This window comes from Nipponia nippon, unplaced genomic scaffold (genome assembly GCF_047370975.1).
Source record: "Nipponia nippon isolate SJK-2023a ecotype South Korea unplaced genomic scaffold, ASM4737097v1 scaffold_9, whole genome shotgun sequence".
Lineage (NCBI taxonomy): Eukaryota > Metazoa > Chordata > Aves > Pelecaniformes > Threskiornithidae > Nipponia > Nipponia nippon.
The window spans coordinates 26498355-26511564 of record NW_028262413.1 but is presented as its reverse complement, the minus strand read 5'-3'; the positions used below and the strand labels follow the sequence as shown (position 1 = coordinate 26511564).

At 44.0% G+C, this 13210-nt stretch overlaps 1 protein-coding gene across 5 annotated transcripts in view; it reads right to left on the bottom strand.

Annotated features, from left to right (window-relative positions):
• ARIH1 (ariadne RBR E3 ubiquitin protein ligase 1) overlaps positions 1-12889 on the bottom strand; it is a 61317-nt gene extending 48428 nt beyond the window's left edge. Inside the window, exon 1 of one of the 5 annotated variants that reach the window (XM_087743924.1) lies at positions 12349-12889. In XM_087743924.1, coding sequence (XP_087600050.1) covers positions 12349-12717 — 369 coding nt within the window. In that variant the 5' untranslated portion in view covers positions 12718-12889. Of the gene's footprint in view, positions 1-4280; positions 4305-12348 lie in introns of those variants that run through there. The other 4 variants (XM_087743925.1, XM_087743926.1, XM_087743927.1 and 1 more) reach the window with 4 other exon arrangements.
• Between the last annotated feature and the right edge of the window lie 321 nt (positions 12890-13210).

Genomic DNA, 13210 nt, shown 5'->3' with positions numbered 1-13210 from the left:
TACCACATCACAGCAGTCACTCACCATTCAGCATAGATGCAACGAGCATCCCCATTTAGCAATCCAGCTCCACAACTGGATGCCAGTTCTTACTGCCACCTTCTCATTTTCTGACAGCAGACCTTGCCCATGTGTCATCTCTGCATCATTCAGCAGAAAGGCATATGTCTTGCCAAATTGCAATGCAATACGAAACAGGAAGAGCTTAACCCTTTGAAGTATTTACTGGCAAAATATGTTTTGCACACACATGATGTCACCTTGACAAGTGGGCAGTAAATCTACCCCAGTGATGCCTATGCCTTAGCCTACAACCCTCAATCAAGGAAAAAAAAAAAAGTTAGCCATCTTAACACTTCCAAAGTAGATAGGCCCAGGAAATCCTTGCCAATACAGCAGTGTCTTGGGGATGTAATCTTTGGCAACATCTTTACATTGGTAAAAGCCCCAGAGCAGATGTGCTTATAGCTTATATCACTTCCCTGCACAAAAGCAGCTATACCTGCAAAAGCACTTTTTTCTACTGGCAGAAGCTGCATCTGCACTAGGAAAATCTGCCAGCATCCTTTGCCCAACAAGCCTCTTCTTGCTCATTTTTTAATGATGACTTTGCAGTTTATTTACCATACTCTGTTCATTTAGTCTTACTTAGTTTCATAGCCAACAAAACAGAGCCCTGGCAATGTCCTATTTTATGCGCCAGGATTTCCGCTACAAGAAGTAATTTTGCCTGTTTACACCTCAAAACTTTTTCCTCCTAGGGCTCTGCAGAAGCCACCTTTGAAGAAAGGATACTCTGGAGGCACAAAGGGTTTAGCAATTCTCTTGTTCATTCCCATCCTTTAATAAGATATACCTAAAATTGTAACTGTGGTCTCTAACTGTTACAGGTATTTTTAACCAGCTACCTGAGCCCCCTCGAGTTAAGAGAAAATACTCTGCTGGGATTACAAAACACAAGTCATACAGCAGTTGGGGAGAATAGGAAACCTCCAACTTTTCCACCATTTTCTCATTTAAGGGCTTTGAAGATTTGCCTCTATACAAACTTGCACTCACTTAATCGTAAGTGTTTCTAAATCAGTTGAGTTAAACCAACAAGTATGTGCAGGCCCCCCCGAGTACCTGGAGCATCTCCTTTTCAGTAGGGAATAGGAAACAAACCTGGATGTGCAATTTTGTATTTGATGGATCGTGCTCTAGCTGACAAGGATATCCCTTGTTTCTTTCCCGTTAAGATATTACTATCTGTAATCAGACATTGGACTTCTGCAAGAGAAAAAACCCACCTATTCAGTCCTGCTTTACAACTGATGTGAAGGCTAGCAATATGAATAATTATCTGCCAGTCATTAAGTAATTAAGTGCACCAAAAAGGCTGGCACCCAGCCTCTTCCAAATCACAGCGCTGCCAGCCTGCAGAAATACCCTGGCAAGCAATAGCAGTACACCGGTCAGGGGAATCATGTCGTGGTACACAAGGATGACAGAGATCCCAGACATCACCAAGCACCCTCCCTCTGGATAGTCTCAGTATCAGCCATCCCAGACATCCCTAAAGACAACTCCAAGTCTTTGCACTCTGCTCCCCTCCTAGAAGCTATCATCCCAGCTAAAAAATAAGCATCAGATACACAAAGCTAGTTCTCAAACAGTAACCCCCAAAGCGCATTAACAACACCAAGCAGATAAGATTCAGAAGTTAAGAAAGCGAGCCAAGAAGCATTTTACCAGTTTCTCAAGCATCAGATCAATTTCTATTCAATCTCTGAACTTCCAGTACATCAATACTGAATTCCCAAATGAAGGTAAAGTATCTTACATTTCTAAACCGCAACAGTCCACGACTGTATCACATTATATTTGATCTTTACTGTCATACAGAACTACACTTGTATTTGCTATCAAGTATCATCATCCAACATGAAAATATAGCAGAGTACATTTCCAAGTATTAATTTCAGCTCTCTTAACAATACAAATAAGGAAGTTTCAAACACATCATTTTACCAAGTAAAATAAAGAGAAAGGGTTATTAAAGAACATGCTAATGCGTATATAAAGTATGTATAAATCAAAGAATAATACCTCAATTTGCTCAGACAGCCTTTCAGTCATCACAGAAGTATTACTTAGAAATTGTTACTTTATTTTCCTGTAGGCATACTAGGCAGGATTTTACCCCAAAGGCCTTCCACTTCATCCAAAACCAAACTTCACATTAATGGCATCTATTGCATTCCTCTACACCTGAATAAGCGATCCCAGAATGAGAACTGTCACTCTTCACTTTAAAGTAAGGACTCACAGTCAGGGCTTGTCAGAGCTCACAGAAGAGAAATGAAGCCACTAACTAAATGTTACAGAGTTCTCCATCCTATCTTTTTACGAAAAAGTTGCTGTTTGGCCTAGTTTTAAAATACACTGATCAGCAAAGCTCTGTCACTTCTGAGTACCCATTCTGGAGTCTAACCTCGTCAGGCCTTGGGAGGTTTCTCCTTTGGTTACCCCCTTGAGACAGAGCTCTTGCACACATACTCCCTTCTTCCCAGAAGAGGTCCTTAATTCCTCTTCTTTCCAGAACATTCCTTCCACCTCCCTATATCTCAGATCCCTGAGCCTGACTAGGATGTAGATTATTAAGAGTTAACTTATTCTTAAATTATTCTCCCCACACAGGAAAGCACATTGCAAGGGAGACTGTTTACTCATGTGAATTCTCCTGTTTTCCCCTAATCCCTCTCCACATTTCTGCCAGACAAAGGAATGCTGATTGCATTTGTATTTTGTTACACAAGAACACATGCAATCCAAAGTTATCAGCTGCAGAGGGGATCAAAGTTTTGAACAACTATCCAAAGCTCTTTCAAAAGTTAAGTAGGCACCTATAATTATACATGCACACAAAACAGGCCACAAAAACATTGTATTCAGGTGTAGATACACATGCATTTCTTTTGCTGACAGCGCAGAGCTGAGCCATGCAACCACCATCACTTCTGGCAAATGGAGCAAAGCAACTGCTCGCAGGGTCAGTGGGCTGACTGATAAGAGCAGGGAAGAAGAGGCACATTTAATCAGAAAGTTCACTGATCCCATTCATTATTTGGCCTGGCAAACACCTGTACCCATGCAGTGAGGGAATGGGAACCGCCTAAGCCAAGAGCAACATGTATGTAACCATGCCCCTACTTCAGGTTGCAGGTGCACTTGTCTATACACCCCTGCATCTCAAAAAGCATTGCTTGGGATGAGCATTAGATACCCAAAGAAACTCAAAGCACCAGAACAGTTTGAGTTTGTTGGTGTTCCAAGCCAAGCAGCAGTGGGAGCCTACCAAGAACAGCCCATATTGCCTTAGCTCAGAAAACCAAAGAAAAAGCCTAAAAGGAAGTTACCCAAAGTACTTCACTGTGCAGTAACTCGTTCACCAGTTTCCACACACACATCAAAGCAGCACAGGAATGGTAAAATCAAGTATGTCCTGCCGTGATTTTTATATAATGGACTTGTTCAAACACCAGCTACTTCCTCTGTGGCTCTGAAAAAGTTTTGCTAAAGTAAACAGCTCAAATGCACCTTGCCAGGGTAGTACACTCACACGGCTTACTCAACACACTCCTTCGGAGGTTGACCTAGCTTACTAACACTGTGCAGGAAGCGGAAGCCTTCAGAACCACTTAAAATTTTCATTTCTTTATCTTGGAAGAAAGCCTTGTTGTGCTGTCTCCTTAATAGGAATAGGCAGACATTAAGTTTAAATAAAAGTTCTTTGAACTAACACCCAAAGAAGTCAGTTATTTTGCCAGTTGACTATTTTCAGGTGCAATTATACAGATTCTTCTGGTTTTATATTTTTAGTGTGCATTCTCCACTTCAAGAGGACTTTAACTGTGCACAAGCAGAATCCTTCCGAGCAGGAACTCCTACTCTATCCTGCTTATCCACTGGAAAACAGAGTTTAGAGTCTGCATCCCTCGTCTGGCGAAGTAACAGACAAAACGTTACTCCATCAACCACAGACAATTTTTCTGAAGGGCTGTAAAGGCAATAAGCAAGTATCCAAGCTTTTAATTTCCAACATTGGGGATTATCTCCCTCCAGCTCCCAAATTCCTCAAATCACAAAGCAATCAAAGCTTGATCTTTTGTGAATTAACATGCACCCTCCCCACGTGAGAAGGCATGTTCATGGTGCCCCAGAACATGGAGCGTGCCTCAGATCAGGAAGTCAGGCAGAGAATCCAGTAAGTCGTAAGAAGAACCTTTTCTCTTTCACACCTTTATGTTTCAGCCACAAGTACTTTCCCAGAAGACCTATTTCCGAAGCAGATGGTCAAGACAGGATCCTTGCACTGCTCGTCCCTGGAAATGAGAGGTGCCACATGGTAGACTGGGATGTAAATTTTTCAATGAGGAAAATACAAACCCAAGAATGCTTTAAAAAAGGTTGGAAGGAAGGAACTTAATATGCCAGCATAAATAAGCAGGCGCCAGCTAGAAGCCATCAGTAGAGCCCAGGAAAAGGCCAAGAAGCCGAATTTTAAGTAAGTACATAGGCTATCGCCCAGTTACTCCTAGGTTATGGCCAAGAACCACCTGCTCACAGGGCTCTCAATTGCTCCCCTGTCCCCAGCAGCAGTATTTGGCTCCTCTTCCCAATATATCCGCAGAGGACTACAACCTTTTGCCATCACATGCCAGAGTCCAGCAACAAGGAGAGGCATACACCATAACACGGTCATGGAGAAAGAGTGCTTGACACTAAAGCTGTCTGTGCTCCACACTCGTCCAAAGTGAGGACACCAATGGGATACACATTTCCCTCCTAAGACAATTCTTTCAGATGTTTGGGTTTTTTTTTTTTCCTTACTGGACAGTGGTAATGCCTACCAGCTCTCCCATCAGCTCCCAAATGCTGCCCAAAACAGCTGGCAAGACCACTGGCACTTGCAAAAGGCACCACAATTGCCAAGACACTTGCACAAGGCAAGTCAACAGGTCCAAAAGCAGGCAGCAAAGTATTTTTAAAAAGTATTTAAATGGCTTATCAGCTGCTTCCTTATTCCAAGCGTTTTAGATGCCATTGGAAGTATCTACATAAGACTTTGAATCTGAAGTTATTCCTGACACCTGGCAAAAGTTCTCAGTCTCTACAACAGGCAAAAGACTTGATGCAGATAGTTGTATTTGAGTGTTCCATACATACAGTGGTTCAAACACTCCTGACAGTGAAATACTCTGCATACCAAAAATAATTACTCAGCATTACTATGCCATGTAAACAAGGGACCTCTTTTGAAAGAGCGTCTGTAGTTATACAGACATTTCAAATTCTAAAAAGGCACTGACTTGTGAAGTACAAACACTACCAAACCAAGTTACCTGTGAAACTCAACTACTGAGGAAGCCTCAAATAGCAGTTTTCAAAGCATTCATTTAAACAGTATTTCCATCACAGCTCAAGATCAAAAGCTAAAAGCAAGCTAAGGAATCAAATACAGGCCAGACAAACTCAAGGTTTTCAATATTCCCAGCAGCAAACACCTGGGATGGTGAAGATATTTAAATATTAGCAAAATTTCCATTATCGAATTAAAAGATAACTCTTTCTCCAGCTCACACAGAGCCGGTCACTTCCTCATCGCTCTGGAGCTTCCTGCACCAATATCCTACACGAGCTCAGCAGTCCTCTCTCAGACACACAGGCATCTGTATTCTGGGCTGCACTCAAATGCACCATTTGGCATTACTGAGTAGCTATGAACCCTCCGTGTGTGTTTTACAATAAACGAGGCTGCAATTTTCTTGCAAACGCAGAAGCAACTGAATGACTTTATGAAATTCAGCAGCATTAAATGCCTATACACAAGCAAAAGCCTCCAAACATTCTTTACAGCTGCCAATAATACAGCGTAGCCAGCCACAAACAAGAGAAAACATCATTTGCAATATTTTTAGATCCCTCTAACTCCAAAAGTAACAGACGTCCAGAGGACTGGAAGCATGACCCTGAACAGACAAGTTATGGACTGAACTACATGGAGAAGACTTTCAGCCTTCACAGTTACTTCCCATGGAAAGGTCACAGCTCTCGTAACAAATTCTGTATTCTTTCCCCAGTTTTCAACTGTTCAAAATTGTCTTTCCCAAGCAGAGGAATGAGCAGCTACATTCTCCAGAAAGAAAAGGCTCCTAGAAATTATTTCTGTATGAAAACCTTGACTATTATAACATGAGCGCAGCTTAGAGATCAACCATCACTTCCTTAAACTGCTCTATTACATCTGACACCGAACAACAGAACCACATTCTTGTTTATCTCATTCATAGAGTAAAGGGGAAGAGAGATTATTTTCAAAATAAAAAAATTGAAAACAATTCAACAGGTGGCAAGGACATTTGGGGAGGTGCTGTACAGGGAGCAACTTTTAATTTATGAGTTAACAGCATTCACTCTGAACAAATGTTGAAGTATTCCAGGTCTCAGTTTTAATCGCAAGAAGCAGAGACTGTCAAACTGAAATTCTGCGCACCATGCTCCTAAATTTAATGTTGCTTGCCAAAGAGCACTAAGCAAGAAATGTGAAGTATTTCTGAATAGACACAGGACTGCCCTACGCTTCTACATCATACCAGAGGAACACAAAGAGCATCAGAGGTTTGGTTTTTATTTCCTATTATGAACTTTAACTCATGCAAGGCTAAAATTAAGGAGTCAGAGCTTGGGATAAGTATACAAGTATAAGCGATAGTTTCATTTTTAATTATGCTTCTAACACCGAGAAATAGCTATTGTTTCACATCAAGGACCACGAACGCTGCAGTCTCAATTATGACTTTTCCGTGGCACACCAGTTTCCAATTTATAGCAGAAATAACACTTCTACTTTGCATGGCAAGTATGGTCCTGCTCACTAAAATTCAACCCACAGGGAACAGCAATAACTGTATTCACTATTAATTTCTTGCTTTTAGAAACAAATATTTAAAAGTAGCTAAAAAACAAAGACTGTTTTCAGTTTCACTTTGAAAACATCCCCTATATGTGCCAGTCCCCACCTGCATCCACAAGGCCCCTGAGAGAAGGCTGCCTTGTTGTGATTTTTGCAAAATTATTTTGAGACAAAAGAAACCAGCATCAATTTTTTTATTCATGGCCAGCCATGAGATTTACATTTGGCCTAACAGAAACGGAAATCTAAAGCACTAAGCAAATGGGTCATATAAGTACAAAGTTTAAATTCCTCTGGAGACTTAACAGATAAAACAAGACTTTTCTACCTGGCAACGCCAAAATTTAAAATAATTCTAAAAAAAAAAAAAATCTATTATATTCAGAATTACATGTCTTGGCCACCAGGGAAGAGATACCATGTCTTTTCCAAAAGTTTTGCAGTGATTGCTTATATCAGATTTCAGGAATGCTTTGTCATAATTAAGTTCACTCCATTCCTTGGAAATATTAAATGCATTCCTACTATAATGAAACACCTTATAAACACCATGTGACAGAAACACGGAGTTTCACAAAGCATTTCCTTCCAGCATCATAACATTTAGGGCCTCAACAAGAATTTTATTATCAAATAACTAACCACACAATAAGAGAAGTTAGAGGCTTGCAAATTCACCTTGTGCAGACAGCGCAAGCAGACCCAAATGCAAGAAGCATCAGCCTGAAGTGCTTCCACCCACAGACTCCTACCTAATGCTTGTCAAGCAGCTTCAAGTACTCCGAGTTTTCAAGATGTCATCTCTAACATTAAATACAGTTCTAAGCATGACCCTCTATGACAGCAGCAATTCTTGTTGCTTGCTGGCAAGTCATTCCTATTTTGGACAACATATTTGTAATGTACTGCCCACAGTACTGAATTACACCAGCATCAGGGAAATTCCCTAAGTTACAACTGGAAATCAGTATGTTTTGTCCAAGCAAGTAGAGCCACTGTTTAATAAGACCCCTTTTGCCAAGCGACAATGGGTTTGCACTTGCTGTAACAGAGCTGTATTTAATCGCAGAGCTGCAGCATTCTGGGGGCTATCTGCACTGCCTCAAGTCTGCCAGCCTCTCAAAAAAGCTGCTTCTCAACAAATTTAACGAATATGGCATTGTAACTTCAGAGTGGCCTGGGGCTTTGGCTTATTTTAACAGCAAAGCTTTTACCCAGCAAGGACCTGACCTTACTTCTAAAGAAGTCATCCAGCTTTGTCATCTAGATGAGAAACCAGCATTCAGTATCAATGCTCTGATGTTACACATTACCTGTTCTGCTCTGAAGAACCTTATTTTAAAGGCTACAGTAAAGAGAAAAGGTATTTTTGAGCTCAACTAACTTTTTTTGGATCCAGTGATGCCGCCTCCTTCCAAAGAAAGTTCAGGTTTGAAGCTCGACATGCTCACAACCATGCGGCGGGTTGGGCACAACACCTGGCTGCATCCAGGATCCCACTCCCTGCTGCAAGGTGGGGAAAAAAAAAGAAGAGGCTCAACTCCCTTTTCTGTGCTTTGTTTTAAACATCAACCACCTTGGAGCTTTATCCCAGTATTTTCAACACCTTGCCATTACAAAGTCCAGAAAGAATGAATATGGTCAGTGACATCACAATGATGTCATTGGAATGCTCCAGAAAAAGGTGACCAAGAAGGGGAAACAAACCCAACTCAGAAATACTGAAATCGCACAAGCTTGCAACAAGGCAAGAGAAACACTAGGCCAAGCAAGATGACAGAGACAGATCATCATGTGCTCTATTCACAGTAGAAATAAACATGCTATTCTAAACAGTTTTCAAGTTTATTTTCAGAAAATCTAGAACAAAGATGAAAATAGCAATCCAATATAAAAAAAAAAAAAGATGTTAACAATGGCAGAAAATTATCTGGACAAAAGTTTAGAGAGGAAGAATATGGAAGACGTTCAACTGCAGGAAAATGCCTGTGAGAGAAGAAAGCCTTTTGTTCAACACCATCTCTATGTCTAGGTTTTTACAGGTGTTCGGTAAGTTACTCTGCCAGCAGTTGGGAAACCACCAGAAATCGGCCTGTTTACTTTCACAACTAAAATTCAAAATAACAACTCAAATGACTTTACTCCACATGATCATAGTGATACAATGGAAGTGATACTCTGATCTGAGGTGGGGTTTAAAAGTCTCAGCCAATCGACAGCACAAGGTTAAGGGGCTTATTCATACCCCTATTTTTGCATTCAGAGAGGAATGGGAATGCTTGTTCTGCAACACATGGAGTCAAATCAGATTATAAGCATAAATGCCAAATACTGTGCAAAAATCATCATTAAACACCTGAAATCCCGCTCATGCTCAGACAAGAAAGAGCAAATGCAAAATATCCTGAATATTTGAGTCATTCTGAAGCCTCCCTAGTTCACTGCAAGTTCAGTGGTCTTAGAAGGCCAAGCAATAAAAAAGGTAACAGCTCGGCGCCGAGCAGCTACATTCAAGAGCCCATTACACACTACAGTGCAAACTACAGGCTCTGTAACCAGTAAGTTTACCACAAGTTAGCAACTACTTCTGCAAAGTCTTCATCAGATCAAATCCCTGTCCTGAGAAGTTCATGTTTTTCTTACACAGCTTGTATTTGGAAATGACTAAATGGATGGGAGAATAAATTTATTTCAGTCCCTTCAACTAGTAGTACTATCAGCTAATAAACTGTTCAAGTGCAGTGTTTTAATATGGACAGTTATACCTGCCATGGCTCAGATACCTCCTTGCAGATACTTCATGGCTCACTGATGTTTTTTCCTTTCACTGCAGCTGCAAAGACGATCAACTGAAAAACAAAATCCTATTTAAACCTTACTCCTGATGAGAAGAAATCAGTACCTTCACTGATTAGAGGGCACGAGACCTACAGCTGAAGTTTTCAGGTATGCGGTACCTCCGCATTACATCCTCACTTGAACAAGTAAGTTCCCAAGCACTACAAAACATAACCGCAACCATCATCATTTGATAGCAAGAACTCAACGTAGATACACAGAGACCAAAGCCATCCAGTACTGGATTAGAACAAGTGAATCACAGCACTGCAACCAAGGATCCGCAGCAGGATCCTGAGCCAATGTGACTCCAGAAAAGGTTTACTGAACCAGAAAAGCAGCAGCAGCAATCCTGGTTGAGCGCCAAAAGCAAGGAAATAAACAGAACAGAGCCCTGGAAGATTTCACCACCAGCAACAGAAGCGAGGATGAGCAAATACTGAAGCATCAACTGAATTCGGTTCACTTACCTCTGAACAGACTAGAAATCTAATGGCAGTAAGCCTGCATTTAAAAGCAATTCAGAGCAACTGAATGTTTTTCTACCCTCTTCTGATACATTCCAGGGCTTAAGCTGATTTTAGGTCCTGAGTGTACCCATGACATTCTAAACATACTGGCTTTCTGCACTCTGCTCTGTTAAACCAGGAATAACTACTGCAAACCTAACACAAATAACTAAAGCATAAGCAGCAGCCACAGTGGTTCTGTGTAGGTGGTTTCCAAGGCTTCTGCAGAGCCCAATGCAATCAAGTCCATCAGAGGGTCAGGCCTCCCACTGCCACCCTGGGTACAGGAGCAGGAGAAGGGTCTCTTTCCCTTTACTGACTTCTCTCCACTAGTTCTGCAACTCTGAGGTCAAGCTCGTACGGCTCGAGGGCAGTATAAGAGGGGGAAAAAAACCCACAGATCGGAAACCAGGACCTTGTCCAAGAAATCAGTTCATGAAGAACATAAGTGAATTCACCACACCGGCCAGGTCTGGAAAACGCACAAGCAGAAATACTACTTCTCACTGTCAGGAACTTTTCCACCACTTTGTATTGAACAGGTTCTACCATTTGTCCTATCTGTGCATAAGCAATCAGTATGGGTCACAATTTTCGCAGTCTTAGTCATTAAATACAGACTCACCATTTTAATTGCTATTTCAAAGAGCAAAAATTTTAAGTTTTCAATTGTTTGCAAGTCTACTTGCCATTTGTTTTCCTCCCTATATTACAATCAATAACTGGTAGCAAAGAAATAGCTATACTTAACAATGAGATATTTAACTGCAGAGTAATCAGCTAATCTAGACAGACTCCTTTATTCAGCTTTACATGTACAGTACTATTATTAAAGTTATAAACTTTAATTTGACTTAAGAAATGCCATTTACTAATTTAGTATGCAAATACTCGAACAGTTGTTTGCATCAAACTCCTTATAAACTACAGTGGAATTATAGCACATAAAACAACATTTTAAAGCTGCTATTATAGCGACTGTTGAGCACAGAATAGTCGGGCAAAAGCATTTACTGAAGCATCTCGTATTTAAACAGATTTACTAATGCTGGAAGTACATACAATTAGCAAAACAACTGTTTTCTGGGCCCTGTGTCCTTCAATATTTAATATCCATAGATTCCATCTTCTTACACTATTCCTGTTTGCATGCTGGAAAAGGAGCATTTTCTATTTACTCGCTATAACTCTGAATAATATCGAGTAAACGGGAACAAAAGAAAACCCACGCACTCTGATCACCTGCAGAAAAAGTGAACGGCATCAGAAACTTTATAGTGAGCTGGAGCAAAACCTTGCCATAAACATTTAGAAAGGGATGCCAGATAGCTTCAGTGGCTTAATTTTTTTTCCAGAAGCTCAAGAGGCAACAGATAAGACTTACTTGCATCTGAAGACAGTAAATGCTATTTTGAACTAGATTTCCATTTTAAAGCAGCGTGCTGAAAAACTGGGGGTAGAAAAATTACCGTTTTGAAGAGATTGCTCATACCCCTCCTAGTCTATGCTGGAAATAAACACGACAAGCTTCAACCCCATGAGCAGGATCGCGTTTGGATGTGGGGGGGGGAAGGGAAGGGAAAAGGCAACAAAACCAGAGCGGTGCCTGGCTGCCTCTCCTCAAATTCCAGAGCTTGCCATCCACTCACCGGGTTGCGGAAGGAACCGCGGGGGCTAAAACCCCCCCAGCCAGCGTGAAGACGGAGGAGAAGACAAAATACGGATTACAGCCCACCGGCTGGAAACCACACAAAGAAAGAGGAGCCCTTTTAAAGCCAAAGACCTCCTTCCCGACACTTCCACAGCAGGAAGCGAGCTCCTGGCCGGCCCCGAGAGGCCTCCCTGGGGGAAGGAGATGTCGAGGAGCACCCCCTACTCCCTCCCGGCGGGTACCGAGGAGCCCCACGGGGGGTCAGGGGCTCCCCTCGGAGTGTGTGTGGGGATCCGGGCCGCGGGAGGGCCAGGCCCGGCGCCCCTCAGGCGAGGCCCGTTGGCGGCGCGAGCCGCCCCGCCGCTTCCCCCCCTCCCGCTCCCGGGGGGTCGCACCTGGATGACCTCGTTGACCTCACGGATGCACTCCACCATGTGCTGCAAGATCTGCTCGGCCGTCAGCACCTCGTAGCGATAATCCTCCTCCTGCTCAGGGCCGCCGCCGCCTCCGGGGCCCGGCCCGCCGCCCAGGCCGCCTCCACCACCGCCGCCGCCGGGGCCCAGCCCTCCCGTTTCACTGCCCAACAGCCCGTCGCGCTCTCCGCCGCCGCGCAGCCCGGGCTCCACCAGCTCCACCTCGCCCAGGTCCAAGTTATCGTCGGGCTCGTCCTCCTCCTCGTCCTCCTCGTCCTCCTCCGCGCCGCTGTCCTCGCTGCACTCCTCGTCCTCGTCGAACTCGTAGTTGTAACCCTCGTCCGAGTCCATGGCGAGGCGGTGAAGAAACGGCGGCGGCTCCCCGCGGCCCCCCCCCCACCCCGCCGGCCTGCCTGGCGCTCGCCGCCGCCCCCCCACCTCCGGCGCTGGCCCCGGCCCGGCCCCGGCCCCGCCGCGCCTCAGCCTCCGCCGCCGCCGCCAACAAAGGGACGCGGCCGACCCGCTCCGTCACCGCGCGCCGCGCACGCACGGCACGTCACACCGCGGCGCGTGACGCGCGGCGCCGCGCCTGCGCGGCTGCCGCCATCTCCCTTTCGCCGCGTCGGGAGCCATCTTGAGTGCTCGCCACACCCCCTACACACACACACACAGCCCCCGCCGGCCGCTGGCGCCATCTTGAGTGTGGCACGGCGCCATCTTCAGTGCGGCGCGGCGCCATGCTGAGTGCGGCGGGCGGACTGCGGGGGGTTACCGGCTTACCCCGCTACCGACCCGGCTCTGGGCGCCGCGGGGTGGCGGGGCCGTGTGGTGGAGCCCTGTTGAG